Source organism: Mastigoproctus giganteus, chromosome 9, assembly GCF_048544385.1.
Source record: "Mastigoproctus giganteus isolate SK-2022 chromosome 9, ASM4854438v1, whole genome shotgun sequence".
Lineage (NCBI taxonomy): Eukaryota > Metazoa > Arthropoda > Arachnida > Uropygi > Thelyphonidae > Mastigoproctus > Mastigoproctus giganteus.
Window position 1 is genome coordinate 119,668,644 of NC_143583.1, and position 22,703 is coordinate 119,691,346.

At 33.6% G+C, this 22,703-nt stretch overlaps 1 protein-coding gene across 1 annotated transcript in view; it reads left to right on the forward strand.

The window, feature by feature from the left end:
• The window catches only part of xmas (RRM_XMAS2 and SAC3_GANP domain-containing protein xmas), a 311,404-nt gene that overhangs the window by 142,425 nt on the left and 146,276 nt on the right, over positions 1 to 22,703 (forward strand). Inside the window, exons 7-9 of the mRNA XM_090380957.1 lie at positions 157 to 378; positions 7,397 to 7,665; positions 15,346 to 15,571. Coding sequence (XP_090237083.1) covers positions 157 to 378; positions 7,397 to 7,665; positions 15,346 to 15,571 — 717 coding nt within the window. The remainder of the gene's footprint in view (positions 1 to 156; positions 379 to 7,396; positions 7,666 to 15,345; positions 15,572 to 22,703) is intronic.

A 22,703-nucleotide genomic window follows, 5' to 3' on the forward strand; every position in this document is an offset into this window, starting at 1 on the left:
ATTATCATAAGCATTAGGTTCATCTATAGATATACCTAAACATTTTAAAACTGGTGGACATATTAACTGTTGACACATAATTAATATTGTAATGAGTTCATTATATGACTTAGTTCAGCAATACATTCATAATTAAAATTTTATCTGTTTTTATAGGGGGCAAATAATACAATGGATCCAAAAGCTGTAATTAAGGAATATAGTCGTTCTTCAGCTGATCAAGATGAACCACTTGCCCATGAGTTACGTCCACCCCAAACATTAGCATTAACAATGCATCATTTGCTTTGCAATGTGGTGAATTTCTCACAGTATGATTCCATATCAATTGGAGAGTGGTATGACTTTATATGGAATCGAACACGAAGCATTCGTAAGGTATTGCATTAAGTATTTTAATATTTTATCCTTCACTTATTAATTTTAAAAAAACTGTCTTCAATGCAGATCTTAACCCATATTTGCTCTGAAAGTTTTGAACATACTATTTTTAGCAATATTATCATATAAAAAAAAACCTCTGTACCAGGATGAGGAATGAAGACTACATTGAAAGCTTTTTATGCAGAATGACATCCATTGAAAAGCCGTCAAAAGCACCAGATGTTACTGTGTTGAGGGGGAGAGGGGGGGTAATACACCATAATGACATTTTGGGACTTCATTTAAACAGATATCAGGCATCAATATGAATATTAAAATATAATATAAGTATAAAATACAATATAAGAATAGTAATGCAGAGAGAGAGGTTTGATTATCAGCATTTTTTATTAGTAATTATGGCTCTGAAAGAATGATCTCAAATTTCAGTCAAGCTACAGTCCATGGGTTCCATGTTCATTTGAATCCTGAAACTGCTGATAAATCCAGTGAGTACTGTTTTGAACTATAAGGTAGGCAAAGTGAGAGGTGGGAAAGAAATCAAATAGGATTCTTTCATGGGGATGGCAGTTGACTCCTTTGCTTTTTAGAACCTGTTTTTTTTTTTTTTTTTTATGTAAACAGTGCTACTATTTCATAGATATTTTTATTTGATTACCTGCATGTTCATGCCACTGCCTTCCTACATCATTGTGAGCATTAGTGTTCGTTTTAAAACCGATATGTATATTTTTTCATCCTATAGACTTTTTTAGAAATTTAAAAACTACGAGACTTTCTCCTCCACTTTGCTCTCAGTTATTACAAAATCACATAGCTCCCTGTAAGAGTTTGATGAACTTCTGGCATTCCCCTCATTGAATAACTCCTCATGTGTAAATGTAGATGCAAAATACCTGTTCACTTTATCAGCTACCTGAACATGATCATCAATAGTCAACTAATCTATGTTAATTGGTCCAATGTGATTCATCTCTTTCCTTCTAGAGTTTACATAAGTAAGAACTCTTTGCTGTTTTTCTTTGCATCTTTTGCCAAAAATTTCTAATAATCTGCCTTTGCCTGCCTAACCTCCTTTATGACTTGATTACAGACAAGTAATCAAGGTTGTTTAAAGTTGGCAGTTAATTGATTTCTCCATTACTTTACAAAGAGTAGAAGTAATTGTAATGGAACGATAATTGGATGGGAGGGATTTGTCATCCTTTTTAGGAACTGGCTGGATATTAACAAATTTCCAAGCAGAAGGAAAAACCCCTTTGGAATAAGTAAGTTCAGGAGCACAGGGTATGAGAAAAAGTGGAGAAATACCATCAGGACCTGGAGCTTTCTTAGCATCAAGGTTCGTCAAAGTCCTTCTGACATCTTTTGATGGAAGGCCACAGGAGACATTGAATGGAGCATGTTAGGAATGGTGGGAGGTGTTATACCAAGGTCATTAATACATGAGTTGGAAGAAAAATGGAATGCTAGCAGGTCAGCTTTATCCTTGGCTGAAGTGACAACAGAACCATCTGGTTTTGACAGAGGTGGTAGCAGAGATGGACAAAAGTTGTGGCCAATACCTTTGGCAAGTGACCAGAATGCTCAGCTACTATTAGAGCAAGACGCAAGTTTTCTACTTTTAGCCTGTTCAAAATCTATTTTGGACTGATTAATAACTGCTTTTCAATTGTTGCGAGCTTTGGTGTAGGCCGTGAATGAAACTGAAGAATTGGAAACAAGCCAATTACCATACGCAACATTCTTCTCTTGAACAGCCTTAGCACATTTATTGGAAAACCAAGGTTTAGATAAAGGATGAGATTTTAAAGTGGAGTGTGGGATAAAGGATTCCATTCCTGCAAGAATAATTTCACTGACATGATCTGAGCAAATGCTGACATCAGAAGTTTTGAAACAGTAATCTGACCAAGGAAAAGAAGAAAAGAAATCTCGCAGGTTATCCGATTTTAGCATTAGTAGAGGCATTTGATGCAAGAAAGCAAGCTTATGCAGCATCAGCCAAAAAAAAAAAAAAAAAACCACTTCCACTTCACCCCTCTGTTCGTTCAAAATACCTGTCCAGCTGAGCCTTAAACGTATTTAGGCTATCAACCTCCACAACAAGGGATGGAAGTCTGTTCCACCAACCAACCACCCGCTGGCTAAAGGCAAATTTTGCTCTGAACAGCCTTAGCACATTTATTGGAAAACCAAAGTTTAGATAAGGGACGAAATTTTAAAGTGGAGTGTGGAATAAAGGATTCCATTCCTACAAGAAGAATTTCAAAGAAAAAAAGAAATCTTGCAGGTCATCCTATTTTGCATTCATGTAATGCCAAACGACACGATGTTGGAAATCACCATGAGATAAAGGCTCCATTGGAGAAGAGACAATCACCAAGTTGTGATCTGAGGTGCCTAAAGGACCACCCATTTCGACCGTGAACTTAGAAAGGTTGTTTGTGAGAAAAAGATCAAGCATGTTGGCTGTATGATTAGGATTATCCATTATTCTGGTGGATAAATGAACAATCTGCGTGAGGTCATTAGTAATTGCAAAAGCTTTAGTATCTTGACCTTCTGGGTCTGTGTGACTAGGAAACCGAAGCCAGCTGGAGTTGTGAACATTAAAACCACCAAAAAAATATTATCTCACTATTAGGAAAGTTGGGAGAAAGTCAAGTGGCAAAGAGAGGAAGTCAAATAGTTCCAAGTGATTAGTGGAGTTGGGAGAACAGTAGAGACAACAATGAATTTGACACAATGAGGTAGAGAGATTTTAAGTCAGAGAAGATTGAAAAGAGGAGATTCCAAATTACCAAGTCTCGACGGCGAATAGTGGGACGGACATATGCCCAAGTACCACCTTTGATGCGAAAGGAATCGTACAGCGAATAATTTTGGCAACTGAGTTGATCAGTGGTTGAATCAAATGATAACCGAGATTCTATCAGAAAAAGTACATGGGGTTTGGCAGATTGTAAGTGGAAATGGACAGCTTTGAGATTAGAACTGAGGCCACGTATATTTATGAAATGAACTAGGGAGTGTTTGGAAGGTTTAGATTTTTTCAGAGATAAGCTTCTTCTATTAGTTTGTCAATTCATGGTGTATTCAATAGTAAGAAAAGTGTGGGGTGGAGACATGCTGTATAAAGTAATGAAATTTTTGGATATGGCATACACATGGTAAGAATATATGGTAAGATCCTTGACATAACGTGGCCTCGACAATGCCCCTCACATACACACTACTCAGACTCCCTCCAGTCACTAACTGGCAGAGTAGAGATAGCACCACCAAGATCATACATACACTAGCTGATCCGGAAGCCTCCTAGAGAGTTACCAATAGGTTCATTCTGGTGTACTAAATAGCAGCTGGCCTGCGAACACCGTTTTAGGCTGTACCCTTGAAATGTAAGGAGGTTTGGATCTTGCTATGGTGTTCATCATAACCTCAAAAGACATCAGTCATACTGAATGATGGAAGATATGGGGAAGGGCTGACCGGAACTTAGCTCTGGAGACTAAACATCTGTTCCACCACTTCATATCTCCAATAAGCAAAGTCGTGGCATTACACCGGTTGATGACAGTCATTTACCACCTAGTATTGCCTGGTAACACAGAGGAGCGGCAGTCCTTCATGTGGTGTGGGTGCCCCACCTCAACCCCTGCTTACATTGGTTCACACCTGTGAGGTCACCATAGTGTGCTTTCGCATTGGGGTTATACCCAGGATTACTAACTGTCCCACCAGTGTGAAGATGCAAGCAGAGAATTTAGCTGTCACAGACCGTCTGCACTTCGCCAAAATTGAGTCCACTTGACTTGAATGTTACCCGAATATCAGTTCCATCAGCGGTTTAGACTCCCAGGTAGCAAGCACAGCTTGTCTGGCATATCTGAGAGAATGTCTGCGACAACCTCAAGGACCCACAATGAAATGTTGCATGAAAATCGGAAGAATATTTCCCACAGGTTAATTAATTAATCTATGTACGTAAGCAAATTAAATTTATGCTTACATACATAGATTAATTAATAGTGTAAATAATTGATATTTCTGTTCGCTGACTTTTATTTTATTTATTATTTTTTTTTGTCATCAAATTTAAAACAGTAAGAAAATAAGCAATCAATAACAAAGAACATGTTATGCACAAGTGAGATATGGAGTAACAACTTTACGAAGCTCAAAAAAATAGGAATGAAGTGAAGATTTTGAAAATTTATTTATGTTTTTTATATGATTGAAGATTTCAATGAAGGGGAAGCACATTTCACCATAATAACTTAAAATTCCACAGAATTCCAGCTATCGGTATTATTGCAAATGCAATAAGGTCGAGTTTACTACCCATTTTTAATAGATTGCACTAACAGAAAGCCCAATAAACTGGAAACTGCTAATTTTTTTATTGTTTTATGGTAGTGACCTCCAGAAATCTGCTTCAGAAAAATATCACAAAGGCATTCAAAACTGATTGCTATAACCAAACATAGCAACAGTTTTGTGCTTTGTACATATCTGCGAGTTGTTCGTAAGTAGAGAAGTGCCTGTACTAGTATTTAATTAAATTGCATAGTTTGCTTCTTTTTCATTTAGATCATATTGCATGAATTCATAATACCTGTTATGCGTTTGTTGTTAATTTTTTTAACACGTGATTTAGCTCTAAGTTTTATGTCTTTTGCAGGCTTTAGGCATGTGATATCATCATTTAATAAATTCAGATTATATGCAACCCGTGTATACTGCTAGATGCTTAATCTTTTTAAAATGTTAATGTTGCCTTTTTCGTTCTTAGCAATTGTATAATGATATAACATATATTTGGCAACAGCATGAAATTGTGGGATCACCTATTTTAATCTTGACTTCATATTTTCCAATATATATTTATTAAAAGGTATTTCAGTTTAAGTATATCAGTTAAAAGTATATATATCTGTCAGTCTTTGTAGTGAGGGTCTTTTAAAATACTAGCTGAAATTTATGATGTAATTCATAACTGATTTGTTTCTTCAGTTATAGCAGGTATTGCCATGCAATCCAATATATGAACTTCAACCAATTTTCTCTTTACAAGTCCTTCAACATGCTTGTATTCATCATCCAGCAATTTGCTTGACAGTGTCAAGCAAATTGCTGGATGTCACCTTATAGGATGAACTAATTCTGTGGAAGAATGTAATACAGTTTTCTTTTTTAAATCATAAACTGAGGTGCTCCTGTAAAAGAAATACCTCCAGCTAAAAGTTTATCTATGCTCTCAGACTAGTTTATCTAAACTTTCTAATTTATTGACAGTCAAAAACCTGATTACCTGTGTTCATTTTATACAGTTTTTGTAAAGGAAAATTATCAACAGATGCCAGAGTTTGGAGACCAGTAGTGGTCTCCAAACAGCGTTTTTTGGATCAGAGTTTATCCAGACTCTCACTTTCAGATTTATTCCTCGAGTCAAAAATATGGTTACCTCTACTAATCTTATACTTTTTTTGTGAAGGAGAGATGTCAATGGATGACCCTGTAGAAGGGGACCCCCCCATTCACCATTTGGAATTTAAAGAGAGAGAGAGAGAGGGGAGGGGTCAGATTTGAACAAAATTAAAGTTGAAATGGAATCATTTGTTTCTTTACAAAAAAGTATGAGTTCTGAGACATGTTTTTAAATGGTTGCGTATCCTTATAATTTGTTAATACATAGAACCTCACCATATTTGCACTGATAAATAACTTTATCATTTATCTTCAGAGAAAAGAAAATTCCATATGTGCCTAGGCTTTTAATTTTTTTTTATGTTGGCAAAGTTACAGCAAATAGACTTCAGGAAGTTAAATGTTATAGAAATAGTCATTCACCTGTTGCTATTAACTAATGTGAGGATTAAGAATTACTGCAGAATTAATTGATGAATCCACATATTTATATAATATAAGGTCATTCTAGAAAAAAGCTTTCATGTTCCACAGGGTACTTTCCCATTGCATTCTATAAAATTCAGAAATGTTCCATTAGAGTCTAAAAAGTTCTAGAACGTTTCAGAAGAATATTCTCTTCTCCAAGAATACTCTTCATTCACATAACTAATTATTAAAAGAACCCCTAATCATGGACCCTTTACCTGAAATGCTCTTGCAATAACATCTTCTTTGTCCCTGAAATTGGGGGCGCCTCCGTAGCCAGGTGGGAAGGAGCAGCAGTGCGTAGCACATGCTTCTTGATTAGACCGGGGTTCGAGCCCGTCACCACCAAATACGGAGTATGCGGAAAGGTCAAGGAATGACCACCGCATATCCCGGAGCAATATGGCCTTAGTTGCTAATGCTCCTAAAAACCAAAATAACAAATAACGTCCCTGAAATTGGGGTGAGGAGAGGCTCTCTTGAATCCAGAACAGACCATCTTTCTTATCATGGATCAGAGTAGGATACATTCCTTTGGGCCAGCCCACAATCCTGATGAATTTGTAATCCAGAAGATGAACTGTCACCGGAATACCTTATTTTTTTTTGCACATTGGCCAGACTCGTCATGAAGAGGAAGAGAGAAATTTCCATTTAATACTTCTAATATTACTTGTTGTGCGATGACCTGTGATAATTGCTTCTGATGCTTCCTATCATTCTCATTTACTCTTTGTTCTTGTTTCTTCAATTACTTATAAGTTCTGCTCAGGATGTTCCAAGAGAAATGCATCTGAATTTTTGTGCTCGTATGTGCATAAATTTTTTGTCAATTCTCATTGCATTTAATTGTTTTCTTTTAAGATCAAGTAAGTGTTTTCGCTTACTATATTATCTTACACCATTAAATTCCTTGTGTAAATTAACTGAAACTTCGTAAGCAGAAACAAATTTTCATTAATAAATTATCTTTTTTTTTTTTTTTTTTCAGGGAAATTTGTGATACTACAGTTAACTAAATCTTTTAAAATATATTGTTATAATTATTTTGCTACCTATTTCAGAAAAATTTATTGATTATTTGCCTTGTTTTTTTTCTTCCCATCTCCAGGATATTACACAACAGCATTTGTGTGATCTGACTTCTGTTGATTTAGTTGAGAAGTGTGCACGGTTCCATATACACTGTGCTGCCATATTATGTTTGGAAGATATGGCAACTTTTGATGCTAAGATAAATAATGAAAACTTAACAAAATGCCTCCAAACTTTGAAGCACTTTTATCATGATTTGGATGTAAAGGGTATTGCATGTCCATCTCAGGCAGAATTTTGGGCTTATGATGTCCTCTTGAACCTTAATGAGGGTGATGTTTTAAGGTAATTATTTAACTCATTAATTACCATACTATAAATATTTTGAAGCTTTTTAAAATCTAATAACTGATTTTTGTTATCTGCAAAGGAGAACTGGAAAATTTATTTTCTTTAATATGAAGGTGTGGCATAAGCTGATATTTTTCTGTATTCTAAAAGATAAATAAGGTTGTATGTAAGGTGTTTTTAATAAAATTTAAAATTTTGAGCTAAGCATGCAAATATATAGTATAAAAATCCTTTGAGTTGAGCAAATGAGTATCATAACCACAACATAGTACCCTGCCAATTTTATTAATATTAATAGCCAGTCAGGTGGAGTTGTATATATGGTCTGTACAGACACATTGGAATTGAAATTTCCTTTAAATCTTATGCCACTTTGCATTGAATAAGTTTTTAAAATAATAAGATTGCTAAAGGAACATCCTGGATCTCTTCTTCCAGTGGTCGATATTTCATAATCTTATTTGGTAGTCTTGCTGGATGCATCCTATCAATTTTTCACTATATTTGTAGATTCTATTATTGGATCAATACCTAATTCTTTACGAATATCAGAACTTTTCTTCTTCTTGTCCAGTAATCTATAGCCACTGGTTCAGAGAATAAATTTCATTTCAGCACTTTCAATCCTTTTCTCATCTTTTGATTTAATTGTCCAAATTTCACTTCCATAGAGTAAAGTGGGTCTTGCTACCACCTTATAACGTTTTATCCTTGTGTGCTTTTGAACTTTATTTGGATTTAGGATACTGTCAATTAAACCTGTAACTTTTAGAAAATTAGAAAGTTTTAATTCTACATCTTTTTCTTCAGCATAAGATAGATGACATCCAAGATACTTAAATGAATTTACTTGCTTTAGGATGATATTTTCTATTACTATTTTACTTCTGATTGGATAATTACCTTTAAATGCCATAACTTTAGTCTTTTTATTTGAAATTTCCATTCCAAATGTTTTGACAATATTGTTTAAAGTAAAAATTAATTTTTGAAGTTTGTCTTCATTCTGAGCTATCATTATTTGATCATCGATCAATTTTAAAACCACAGGTGATAGTACTCTTCTATTCTTTGACTATTGCATTTATATAAATATCAAGCAGCTGGTGATATTGGGTATCTTTGACGAACTCCTCGATTGGTTGATTTCCATTCAGCTATACTAAAGTTAGACTTTATTAAATTCTGTTATTATGATAGACATCCATTATAGCATTTAATAATTGATTAGGGATATTTAATTGTTTTAAAATTTTCCATAATCTTCCTCTAGAAACCATATCAAAAGCTTTCTTGAAATTAATAAATGCGAAATGTGTTTCAATATTATATTCTCTATTTTTCTGTATTAAAATTTTTAGTGTAAAAGCTGGGTCTATACTAGATCTTCCTTTTCTGAATCCATTTTGTTCTTCATATAAAACAGGATCAGTATATTTCCGTAGTTTTGCTGACAACAATCATGCATATAATTTATATCCAACGTTTAGAAGTTTTTTTCCCTCTAATTCTTACAACATTTGTCACCTTTTTTGAATATAGGGGTGACAAGGGCATTTCTCCAGCTTGATGGACTTTGTTCCTTGGTTCCAAATTAAATTATAAAATCTTAACAAGCATCTATGCAAGTTATTATCATCATATTTTATTAATTCCATGTTTATATTGTCTTCACCTGGAGACTTTCCAGATTTACTATTATTTAAAGCATCTTTAAATTCTCATAAAGATATATCTTCCCTACTGTATTTTCATTTGATGATATATCATACAAGTAATGTCAATTTCTGTTCATAAATTTTGAAAGTAATCTAAAACCAGGTTTCTTTTTTAAATATTTGGAGATCAGTATTTTCTTTAATCATAAAAATATGAATGATTTCCTTATTCATATTTTTATGATTTTATAAAAATTTAGTCTTTTCACTGATACATCCCTTTTCATTTTTTATATAAAATGGTCCACATTTCTCTGTTTTTCTTTTATATACAATTTCTTCTCCTATTGTTTTACTGTTTAACCATTTTTTATAAGCTGCTTTCTTTTTCTGTATAATGATTTTAATATCATTATCCCAGTTCCTGATTCCTTTAGTTCCCAAACATTCATTTGCTATTGTAATAAGAATATTTTTAAATTTTATATATAAATATATATATATATATAACCATTTTTAGAATTCTAAATTACTCAGTCAGACCTCTGTTTAACGAACTCCTTTTAGAGCGATTTTTTTTTTTTAATCCCCTTGGAAATTACATTTAAAATAGTTTCAGTTGAGCAAAGAAAATTTTCATATAACAAACAGCTTGGGAGAGACAACTGCATACACACTATTCGCTTTCAGGCTTTCAGGCTTTCACTTTTGGCTTTCAGGCAATTTAGGAAATTAGTGCTGCTGCTAAGGAAGAATTGAGAGAGCTAAAGGGATTACCATTCTACAACTTAGTGGTACCTGGTAACTTAGTAAATCCTATCCGACCACCCATCCCACATACGGAAAAGTTGCGCTGGTCAACAGTGAGCAGGTCAAGGGGTATTCCCAATGAACTCTGGTTCACCTTCTACTGCAGAGGTGTCCAACCATTTCTCGTACAAGGGGCATATTCAAAGTTAGAATTCTTTTGGGGGCCACACTGAGTGATTTGAGAAAAATTAGTGTGTTACATTTTTTTCCATATCTTGTTACATGTAAAGGGAAGTTTCTGCTTTCGTGTTACTGTTTTTTATTTTCAGGCTATATATAAAAAATGCAAATTCCCAATACTTTTATGTGTAACAAATCTATGTCACTAATTTATTTTTTAGATTTTATTAAAATTATAAAAATATGACTTTCTTTTTGTTTTTCAAAAAAATGCCATTTTAATTCACTTTCTGCGCGGGCCGTAGGTTGGACATTGCTGGGAATCAACTGTAAGCGCCCTGTTCGAGAATAAGGAGGTAGTGATTTTCTTTTACCTCGATAAATAATCATCTGTTGTTTCGTGGAAGTACATTATCCACATTTTTCCGTAAATTTTCCCTATCTCTGTTTATGTGGCTACAGGATTTTCATCAACCGGTGAAATACCACCACTTTGCTTATTGGAGGCTTTAAGTGGTGAAACCCATGTTTAGTCTCTAGAGCAAAGTTTCCGGCATCCCCCTCCCCCCCCATACTTTTCCTTCAACCCATGCACAGTACTAAGTACTATAGGTTTTGATACCTTTCGTGTTTGGGGTTTTCATAAAAAAAAAAAAAAAAAAGTAGCTGAATATACAAATGACACCGACATTTTGGACAGTTTCAGAAAAAAAAAAAAGAAAAATTCAAATTTAAGAACTAGTGACAATATCGATGATGAGAGAAGGAAAATTAGGACAACGAAGGTATTAAACCTTCTAAACACGAAATGGTGGCATTTGGTGAGAATAAATTTAGAAAATTGTCAATTAGGCTTAAGTTAAATGATAGAGATATTGTATCTCTTTCATTTTCATTCATTTCATCCATTTCTGAAAATCATCCAAAATTGAAGGGAATTTGATGAACGCCCAGAGTATGATACCAATTTCATCAAGTGAATGAGGATTTTCACAAATGAATCTGATCGTCAGTCCAACCAGAGCTTCCTTGATGACAAAAACAGTTCCTTCGCTACTGTTTCTTAAAATTGTGGCCACCGCTGACCTGCTTCGTGCCTCCGTAGCCAGGTGGGAAGGAGCAGTAGTGCATAGCACACTCTTCTTGATTAGACCGGGGTTCGAGCCCATCACCACCAAATACAGAGGATGCGGAAAGGTCAGGGAATGACCACCGCATATTCCCGGAGCAATATGGCCTTAGTTGCTAATGCTCCTAAAAACCAAATAACAACGTGGCTGCTTCAGAAGCGTCATTCAGTGACAGACACAAACGGTAAGAAGTCGGCATAGTGTGTTGGATGAGAAATCAATAAAAAAATTGGAATATTCTATAAAAACTTTATTATGAAATTATTTTTACTTATTACTTATTTTTTTAAACATTTATTTAATTTTTATATACTTGAATAATAAATTTATGCTTAATAAACTGTGTGTGTTAGTGTACTTAATTTGTTGTTCTTATTCCAAAAACATTACTATTAAGTAACAATATCAGGAAATAATTTTTTAGAGTACTGTACTTTTCATATCCTTTTAATTTTCAATTTTTCCTGATAGCAAAGAATGAGTAACGGCACCTATTTTTTTACAAAAAAAGCACTATATATATATATATACAAATACTACATAGGTTTTTATATTTATATTGTGAATAATAATTCCTTGATAAAAATGTAAAATAAAAGGTCAGAAATGTTTTATGTTCTTTGACTTGAAAAATAAAGTAACAATAATAATAATTTTAATAGAAACTTTTAACTTATTTATTGTACAATAAAAGGGTATAAGAATAAAATATAAACACTTAATAAGTTAAGTTTAAGTATGCTTGTACATTGCACAACATTTTCTTGATTTATTGTTATTATTAGAAATTTTTACAAACTACTTTAGAAAATATTTACACTGAAAGTGAGGCCCCCGATCATGGCCTGTTTTGGCTGTAGCATTAATGCAGCCCTGTTCATAACCTCTATATACCCTGGCATCTGTAATCATATTTGCTATTTTTCTATTGTCAATAATATAATCTATTACACTTCTGAGATTCCTAGCTTCCCATGTAAACTTGAGACATTCTTTATGTTTAAAAAAAGTATTTATACTTTATAATTCATTACCAATAACAAAATCTCTTAATCTATTCCCATTTTTATTACAAATTGATTCTCCATTTGGCTCTATGTTAGCTCCATATGATGTATTACCTACTCAGGAATTCATATCACCCATTATAAGAAGAAAAATAAGGTTAATTCATTAGAATTAATCTTATTTTTGATCCTTTGCAACTGTAAATAAAACTGATCCTCTTCTTCTTTACCTTCCTCAGGGCCATAGCAGCCAATAATTGTGAGATATCCTCTGCTTATTTTCATCCTTACCTCTAAGATTCCGTCATTCCAATATTTATAGTAAGAAATGTTACTCTGAAGTGATTTTTGGATAAATATCATGATTCCTGATTTTGCATATTCCTTATTCACTCGACTGTAAATATATGTATAATGTTCTGTGTCATATGTACCCTTCTGTTATTACACCTATTTTGATGTTTCTTTCATAGAAAATGGAGTCTAATTCCTGGTATTTATGATGTATACTTCTCACATTCCAAGTGGCTATATTCCAATAATTAAATGTTAATTTCGTTTTCCATCTTGATTTCTTTTTCCAGACCAAGTCATAATCCATGTTAATGATATGGTTTTTCTTTTCTTGAGACTTTTTAGTAATTATTATTTCAGCTGATTGATCACCAACCATCCACAGCCTAGACTGATGATGGGGGCTGCCATCTTAAGGCCTTCGTCCTGCCTTGGACACACTTTGTCTGACCTCTCTGCATTGACCTGGCCAGCTAGGGAGGCCTTGCCAGTAGCTAAGTGGAAGGGACTGAGTACCTTAATGAAGCTGCCAGCATAGCTTGCAGCTTCATTAAGGTACTCAGTCCCTTCCACCACTAAAAGGTGGTGTCCTTGGAAGGGTACAATTTTTTATTATATAAATAATATTATATGCTATAAAGTAAATCACAATATTTGAATTTTTATTAGTTTTCTTTGTTAACTTTTGTTATTTTAAAACATTTACTTCAAAATTGAATTATGATCATTATCTGGAGTATCAGTACATTGCAATCAAATGTCTAAAAATTTGGTGAAACTTTGTTGTTTTACCAAATTCTTAGATATCAAATTTACTTCATTATATTTAAACAAATGAATTCAAAATTCATGCAGAAGTCATTCATGTTTATGCACTAAACTTTAAGTAAGAGTAACAACAAATATGACACCTAATTATTAATTAATAATTATGTGTTGTGGCACATAAAAGTGCTGTATGTAGACAGCACGCTGTTTCCAAGAATAAAGTTAAAAACAGTTGTCACTTGTGCTCTCTGTGATCCATATTCAAATCTCTACAACTTTTTTATTTGCATTGGAAATCTGGAAATGTGTACCAAACTAGCTCACATAAAAGAAAAAAAGTGCAACACAAAGTAGTTTCTACAGTATTTTGCCTTATGAAAAGCATATGTAAGAAAGAGCCAGTTGATGGAGATACATAATAATAGATTGCATAACTCCTGTTTAATAACTCCTCTCTCTTGTCCCAGCGTTGTACGACATAGTGTTTATCTTGTTGAAAATTAATTCACATGTGATAAATAACTGTATATTAGTATACGGCCAAATAACATAGGAAAGCTATGCTTTTGTCTTATCTGCCAAAAAAAATCCCCTTAATTGTACTTGGTTGATACTACCAGGTGCCAGTAAGAACCAATTCAATTCCTGCTCAAAACACCCAAGTTCAGAACCTCAACAACCCCAGCAGGTAATTTGCTCTATTGGTAAACCTCCTAAAGCTTTCCTAGTCTGTTCTTACTCCCTTCCAATCAGATTCCCTTTCCTCAGGTATTTAGTTTTCCATTTCAGCAGACTGCACCTTTGGAGGCTTTCCTTGTAAGGACATTCTTTTCACTACTTACCACTTTTCTCACTCTTTTCTGGACCTGTTTGAGAAGTTTCTCTGTTTTCAGATGCAGTTTCCAGATCTGTGCATAATATATACCAGGTAATGTCTCACAAGTCAACTTATATAATAGAACCTTCTTTTTCCCACATGCAGAGGTCTGGTAAATCATTTTTTTGATATTGAGAGCCTTCTTGCCACCTGTTTGAGGATAGATAATTTTGTCTGCCCGTAATATGTACCAAAATAAATCACACTTTATTCCGATAACTAATTTAACATAATTCTATATGTACAGTCAAAGCTCTATATAATGATCCACCAGAGAAATGAGAAAACAGTCGTTATATCGATTGTTCATAAAATATCATTAGGCTAATGAAAAATTGTCTGGGACCAACCACATAGGACGTTATAACATGTGGGATGTTAAAAAGAGGGTTGCTGTTTTTAGATGCAGTTTCCAGATCAACTGCATATGTGGAACTTTTAACTTATTTTAACATTTCTATATATATACTTATTAGAATTACCATGTGTACTACTATATGTATCAGAATAAATATCAGATACTGACAGATGGTAGTATTGATAAAGAGGATTTTTTAATACTATTTAATAGGGCAAATAAGTCAAAAGTTTTTCTGCATTACTTGGCTATATACTAATACACAGTTATTTATCACATACAATTATTCCATATGTGCATTAATTTCCAAAAACATAACTCTGCTAGGATATTAATATCTGATATCAGAAAAATTACTATATATATATTAGAATAAATCAGGTGTTTTTAACTTATTCCGCCAGCACTAAACCAAACTTAAATCTCTTAAATCTAGTAGCTAAAAAGGAAGATGATAATTTTTTATCATTAAAAAATCATATAAAACCTTAGCTATCATTGCTTATAATAAAGACTATGAATTATCAGTTTATCATCATAACCGTAGCAATTCTAGTATTAAATTAATTTCTGTAAGGAGAAATCATTTTTGTATCTCTCTATTTTTCTAAGTGGCTGGGAAAATAATTATAAAATATTGCTTTAATTTCAGACGGGTTCAGCAGCTACCTCACTGTATTCAGGAGTCTAAAGAAGTCACGTTTGCTGTTCATGTGTTTTCAGCATTAAACAGTAACAATTATGTTAAATTCTTTAAGCTTGTGAGAGAGGCTTCTTATCTTAATGCTTGTATAATGCATCGTTACTTTACACAGATTCGTATAAGGGCAATACAGGTTATACTCAAGGCATTTTGTCAACCAAATCATTCAGGACAGGTAAGTACAAATATAAAAGGTGATAAGAAATCAATTAAAATTCCTTTGTTGCAAATGGATATATATATATATATATAATAAGTAAGTAGATAAAAGATGTACAGATAAGAGAAGGAAGTATATTTAAAAAAATAATAATAATACATATAAAAGCAAATATTATTATGCAAAATGATATTTTTGTATATGGCACAAATTTGGTGTGTCAACCTTAAATTACATGCTGGCTTTCTATATTTCCCATCTTATAGTTTCACCTTTTTTTTTTTTTTTTTTTTTTTTTAATAATTATTTGCCCTTGCCACAGCACGTACTTTGAGTCAGAAACAATGATGCCAGGATTGTACGATATATGACAATATCATTTTTGTGTAATAATACTGGCTTATTTCTATATACGAGGGGGTATCAAAAAGTTCGTACCCTGACCTAGATAAAACATCAATAAGAAGATGCCGTTTTTAATATGTTGTCTACATATTCAATAACTAACATGTGAAATTTCATTCCTATAGGTGATCGTACACTAGAGGTGGAGCCCGGAATGTGAGGACGGACGCTATGGTTGACAAAGTGGAGTATCGAGCAGTGATTAAGTTTAGCAAAGTTAAGAAAGCTCAGGAAATTGAATAAGAAATGAAAGCTGTGTATTTGCAGAATTGTTCATCCTAGGACACTGTTAAAAAGTGGAAACGGGAGTTCCAGTGCAGCCGAACAAGTGTTTTTGATGAACCAAGAGAAGGAAGGCCATCAACATCCACAGACAGTGAGACGGCTGCAAAGGTTAAGCAGCTGGTGCTGAGTTGACAGAGTTGACAGACGTGTGACAATTCATTTCATTTCAAATGCAGTGGAAATTGGTTATGGGTCTGCACGATGGGTTCCAAGATTGCTGGCAGCTTTGCAGAAGCAATGTTTTTGCCAACTGTTGGATTTGTGTAATGCAGACGTTGAGAACTTTTTTGATCAGTTGGTGACAAATGATGACTGCTGGGGGTACCAGTATGACTCTGGAGACTAAACACATGTCAAAACAGTGGAAGCACACCTCCTCCCCACCTACCAAAAAGGCAACGACCACTCGATCTGTGAAGGGGGTGATGCTGTCCATGTTTTGGGACAGAAAAGGGTTTATCCTGACAGATTATGGTTCCACACTTACCAGAGAATATTACAGAAATCTTTTGAAAAAGTTACGTGATGCTTTGAAGGTGAAAAGGAATGGAATGTTAACCAAAGGTGCCCGTCTTCTATCAGACAATGCGTCGGCTCACATGGCTGTTGCCACCACCAACGATACAGCTTTGAACTACTGCAGCTGCCATCCTATTCTCCTGACCTAGCACCGTCAGACTTCTTATTTTGAGAAATGAAGAGACCACTGTGTGGAAGCTGCTTTGATTCATCTTAGGAAGTCATGAATGAAGTGGAATTGTTATTTCAGGCAAAAAAAAAAGTGAAGTTTCACCTTTCTAGGGCTGCTATTTCTAGGTAAGGGTACAAACGTTTTAATACCCCCCCCCTCGTATATATGTTTTATATATATATATTATTATTATTATTATTGTTGTTGTTGTTGCTCTAATATTATTTCTCCCTGATTGGAGGATTCCACTCCGTGACGGGTACTGCAACCATATACACAGAATGGTTGTAATGGCTGGTATTACTGTTAGTTGAAGAACTCTGGCTATCCTACATGTGTTCAGGATTGCGACTTTCTGGAGTTCCTTTTAGGTGTTCTCTGGGAGATCTATTGCTGCTAGGCTGCTATGTAGGGTCTTTGGCACCATACCGGTGGTTGACACGATGATCAGGATGGTCTCTGTTAGCCAGCTATGAGGTACGGAGTCAAAGACCTTGTGGTAATCAATGGAAGCCATGTATGGGTTGTGGTGCTTCTTGCAGGCTTGCTCCTTAACTGCGGCATCTATGGTTAATTGCTCCTTGCATCCTTTCTGCTGTTCAGCCATTATGTTCTGACTCTCTAAGTGGTCTAATATCTTCTTGGTCAGGTGGTCTTGGTCTATGCAGCTGGTCAGGATCTTGTACATCATTGGGAGGCAGGTGATTGGCCTATATTTTGCAGGGTTTCTTGTATCTCTGTCTTTAGGCTTCAGATATGTGACTCCTTCATTGAGAAGCTTCGGGATTGTCTCTGGGTGCCTTATCATTCGAGTGAACTGCTCTGCTAGGTGCTTGTGTATGTAAGTGAGCTTCTTGTACCCATAGTTGTGAATGTTATCAATTCCTGGGGTTTTCCAGTTGTGGGTGTTCCTGGTCGACTTTTTTACTTCTTCTTCTTCTCGAATCTCCCACTCTCTCATCTCTTGTACATCCTTGGTTTTCTTCTGTTCTACTTCTGTTCAGGGGCTTGGCTGTTATGTCTTACTGCGCTGCTCCATATATTTCCCCAGAACTCCTCGATCGTCTTCTTCTCTTGTGGTCCTGAGAAGAAGATGGTCTTCTCAGGACCATCTTCTCCCAGTTTCCTGTAGAAAACTCTTTGGTCCTCATCAAAGATTTGGTTGTACCTCTTCAAAGGGCACCTCCGTAGCCAGGTGGGAAGGAGCAGCAGCGCGTAGCGCACGCTTCTTGATTAGACCGGAGTTCGAGCCCATCACCACCAAATACAGGATGTGGAAAGGTCGGGGAATGACCACCGCATATCCCGGAGCAATATAGCTTTAGTTGCTAATGCTCCTTAAAAAAAAAAAAAAAAAAAAAAAAACCTCTTCAAAGATTTGGAAAGAAGGCGGAAAACCTAAGTGAAACATTAAATTATAAGAAATTAAAGGCTGAATTACAAAGCCAATTATGTGGAATGAACCCACAAAGAAAAAATAAAAATAAATGATTAATATTAATGATTGCAATAAAAAAATGCATCTGTTGGGAATGGGGGTTGGGAATTTTGATGAAAGAGAAATCTAAAGATATGAGAAAGTAATGAAAAGCAATATAATAAAATATTTTGATGCATGCTATAAATAAATTGATACATAAAGCAGATATTCTTCGTGGGACTCACCTGGCTATCTATCAATAAACAGCATTTCTATGCCTATGTATCGCTATGGAAGAAAAAGTATTTAAAAAAAAGGATGCTCTAATCCCTTATTGAAAATAACATGCAAATAGAATGTATTAAAATATTTTTAATTTTTTTTTTGTAAGAGAGAGGGTAAAAGCAGCAAATTCTTTCATAAAGATAGGGAGGTGGTCCCAATGCAGTGTTCCTACCAAACTTAAGGTAAAATTAAATAAGTAGTATAATAAAATTAATATAATAACAAATCAATGCATGTAGTAATCAGTGGATTAATTGGGAAATTAAAGATGAATAAAGCAAATCTGAAGGATTTGCTTTCTTCATCTCTAATTGGTAATTAGAACAGGATTTCTAATTACTGATTAGGAAGTCTGTTCTAATTTACTAATTAGAACAGGCTTTGTATGTGGCAAGACTAATAAATTGAATTGAAGAATAATAGTTAAAATGTAAAGAAAAATGGATATGTACTGAGGAACTGAATTAAGTAAAGGCAAATGGTATTGGAAAAGGAAGTGTGGTAAAGGAGGTGTGAAGTAATGCATAAAAAAGGTGAAGATGGCGTAGAAGAAAGGATAGTAATATCATCCACATAGCCCTTGTGTTACACTAATAGCTCAGCAGATGGAAAAACAAAGTATAGAAAGCAAAAAGATAAAGCATAAAGAAAAGAATAGAATTTTTGGAGAACTCTAGAAAGCTAGGAGTGTAACTTCCAACCTCTTAGAGAGGGCCCTGGCTAAGAAAGTATTAATAGAAAAGGATGTTAATGCCATATGGCTATAAGAAAGTATTGTAAACATTGTTGTTAGGAAAAAAAACTGAGTACATAATGCATCAGTAAAGGTATAAATCTTAACTGTTGGAACTATATAAGAAAAGAGTAGTGATGCAAAGCAAGTTGAAGCCAAATAAAATAAACATCAGTAGATACAGATCAAAATAATGGAAGGAAGCTGTAAGCAGATTGAAAGCTGAGAGTAAAATAAATATGCCAAAGTTATAATAAACATAAACTCAAAAATGAGAGAGACATAGAAGTATTTAAATAAGAAAAAACATTGGGACATGGAAAATGAAAGTATCATAACTGTGTGAATATATCCAGTTGTGAAAAAGAAAGTAAAGTAGAGCACAAATACCGTACACTTCCAAGTATTGATGTATGCATATTCCATGTAAATTTCGTTTGAAAGTGGGAAACATTCAGAAGAGTTATGGCAGACGACATTTGTAGTAAAATAGTGGCAAAGAAACTGGCAACTTTGATTAGCAGCTTGAAATTGAAAATGAAATAGGGTTTTTATATATGAAATGAAATGCGGCCGTAAATGAGAACTAGACAAATGGAAGGATATAGTGAGTGACCTCTGTAATAGTTTTTATAGTTTAGTATGTAGTATATGATATGCAGAGCTCTCCAAATGTAAATGAAAGAGTAGCCTGAATTATGGAGCAAATTTTTTAATCTACAAGAAAGTAAGAAGATTAGAGACAGAGTATAGATGTTTTCAGAAAATTCCAGATGGTAAATTCTGAGAAAATCCAAGAAAAAACATAAAAGGTATAGTCCTGGAGATATCGAATGGTAACAGAACTGTAAAAGCTGTTGAAGATATATGAAATTAATAAATGTCAAAATAACTTTTCTCCTGATGAAGTGAAATGCATATATAACTCCAAATGAATTACAATATAATTGTAAGTAATTCATAAACATTGTAATATAAGAGGGTTCCAAGAATAAAGGAATTGGAAGGAATGATCCAAATCCAGCATTAAAAAAAAATAACAGTAATAGCTGGACCACAGCTAACAACTCCAAAACAAAAGAAATAACGGATATATGAAAAATACATCCCCCATTATTTTCAAAAATCAAAGCAATAAGAAGAAAGATATTAATGAGGAAACAATCTTCACAAGAACAGGCAGAAATTTATCCCACATCAAAAGTGAAGATAAAAAACTTAGGGAGTAAAGAGACAAACTAGATCATTCAAAAAGAAGTCATGTGAAGTCTACTCGCAAAGCATTGGAATTACCACCATGAAATATTGCAAGTGTTTTATGTCATAATTAATAAAATTAATATGGATACTATTTTTTATCAATTTATTACAGAAGTGTGACATATAGAGTTTATAAATAACTTTTGATTACTACTTAAGTTGGCTAATGTGAATCTGTGTACAAATAATATTTTTGTGTATTTTAATGGAAATATTAAATTCCATTTAGTGAGATATATGATATTAAAATTAAATTTATTTCTTTTATAGAATAATTCTATAGTATGAGGATGAGGTGGACTATTGAGGGTAATGCAGAGATCAAGAAAATTGCCATACCTGATTATCTGTATTTTCTTTGTTTAAGATTAGTTCATTAGGGTATATAGATTTGGCTATATGTTCAAAGTTTGTATTTAGGTACAGGATATCATCTGCATATCAAAAGCTAAGAAATTATGATTAGGGTTGTTAGAAATACATAATTCTTCATAGTAAAATAGGAATATATTTGATAAGCTGGAATTTTGCAAACCCATAGGGTAGCCTATAGTTTGCCTCTAGGTATATTTTCTGTTAAAAATGAAATCATTAAAAATGCATAGATTAATATAGTTGTTCCACATATATTCATTGATGTTTATTTTGTCTTTATACTTTCGTTACAGTAGATTAAGTACGTATTTAAGCAGGTTGTGAGGTATGGAAGTGAAAAGATTTTTCTAACAATATTACTATTAGTATTATTAGTAATATTGTAACAGAACCACTTCTGATAGAGCATCAGCAATGGACAGGAAATAAAAAGGATTTTTATATTTTTTGAAGAAAAAGATTCCTGATGTTAGAACTGTGCATTGTGTTCTGTAAAGCCGCATTTGGTTACAAAAACAAGTGAAAAATTCCATGATGTTCTGCCAGTGTCTGTTAAATCAGCAAATGAAATAAAGACCAAATCCTTGAATGATTGTCTGTTTGGTCAATTATGTGATCAAAATGATGAAATATGCAACCAACAGCAGCTTTTACATGTAGAGGTATTGGTTATCAAAAGGAAATTGTTTACATTTGGTTGAACTTTTTGATTCTGTAATAGAATTACTTGAAATAAAGAAACCACAACAGAGGTAATTGAATCAAAAAAGCTTTTGTTTGCCTGACTGATATATATTCGAAGTTTAATGGCATCCAAACACGACTGCAAGGCAGAGATATGAATATAATTTAAGTTGGGGGCAATTATTCTTGGATTTTGATCCAAAACAGATGTATTTATATCCATTTTAAATCGAAGAGATTTTTGCTACTTTGCTAACTTGTCATACCTGTGAATTATGAAAAAATATACAATTTCGGACGATGATTTGCTGTTGTACACATTCCACTTGAAGAAACCAAAAGAAGATTTTAACATTCTATGTCAAGATCTCCATGATATGACTGCACCAATATGGATTATTAAACCGTTAAGTGTGATATGTCTCGAGTTAAATTTATTTTACAAGAAGATTTAATTAAACTGACATAAGATTTTGCGAACAAATCTGTATTCCAAATGAAAGGTTGTACTTCCTATTGGAATAATAAAGATAAATGAAATAAATATCCTAAATTACAAGAACTGCTTTTGTTAACTTTCCCCAGCTCTTATCTAGTGGAAGCGGATTCAGCCATATTAATAATTTACTTAGAAAAACAAGAAACAGGCTGAACATATCAGAACATGGAGACCTAAGGATCAAATTAACTAATTATAGCTCAGATACTATACAGCATATTGTAAACCATAAGGCACAACCGTCTCATTAAAGATTAATGGTAATAATTTAAAGAGATAAGTAATGGGCTGTGGTTTTTATGAGAATAAAATGGCAGCAATAAAACAAATAATTTATACTGCATTCTCTGTTACTAAATTAGAGTAACTGGTAAGTAATCATGAACTGATTGTTACTTATGTTATACGACACAACGTTATATCCCAAACTAGATAGAGTAAGCTTAGTATAGTATATAATATAATGTCAATTAATCAGTAAAATCTATTAACCTTGTTAAACTTAATTGT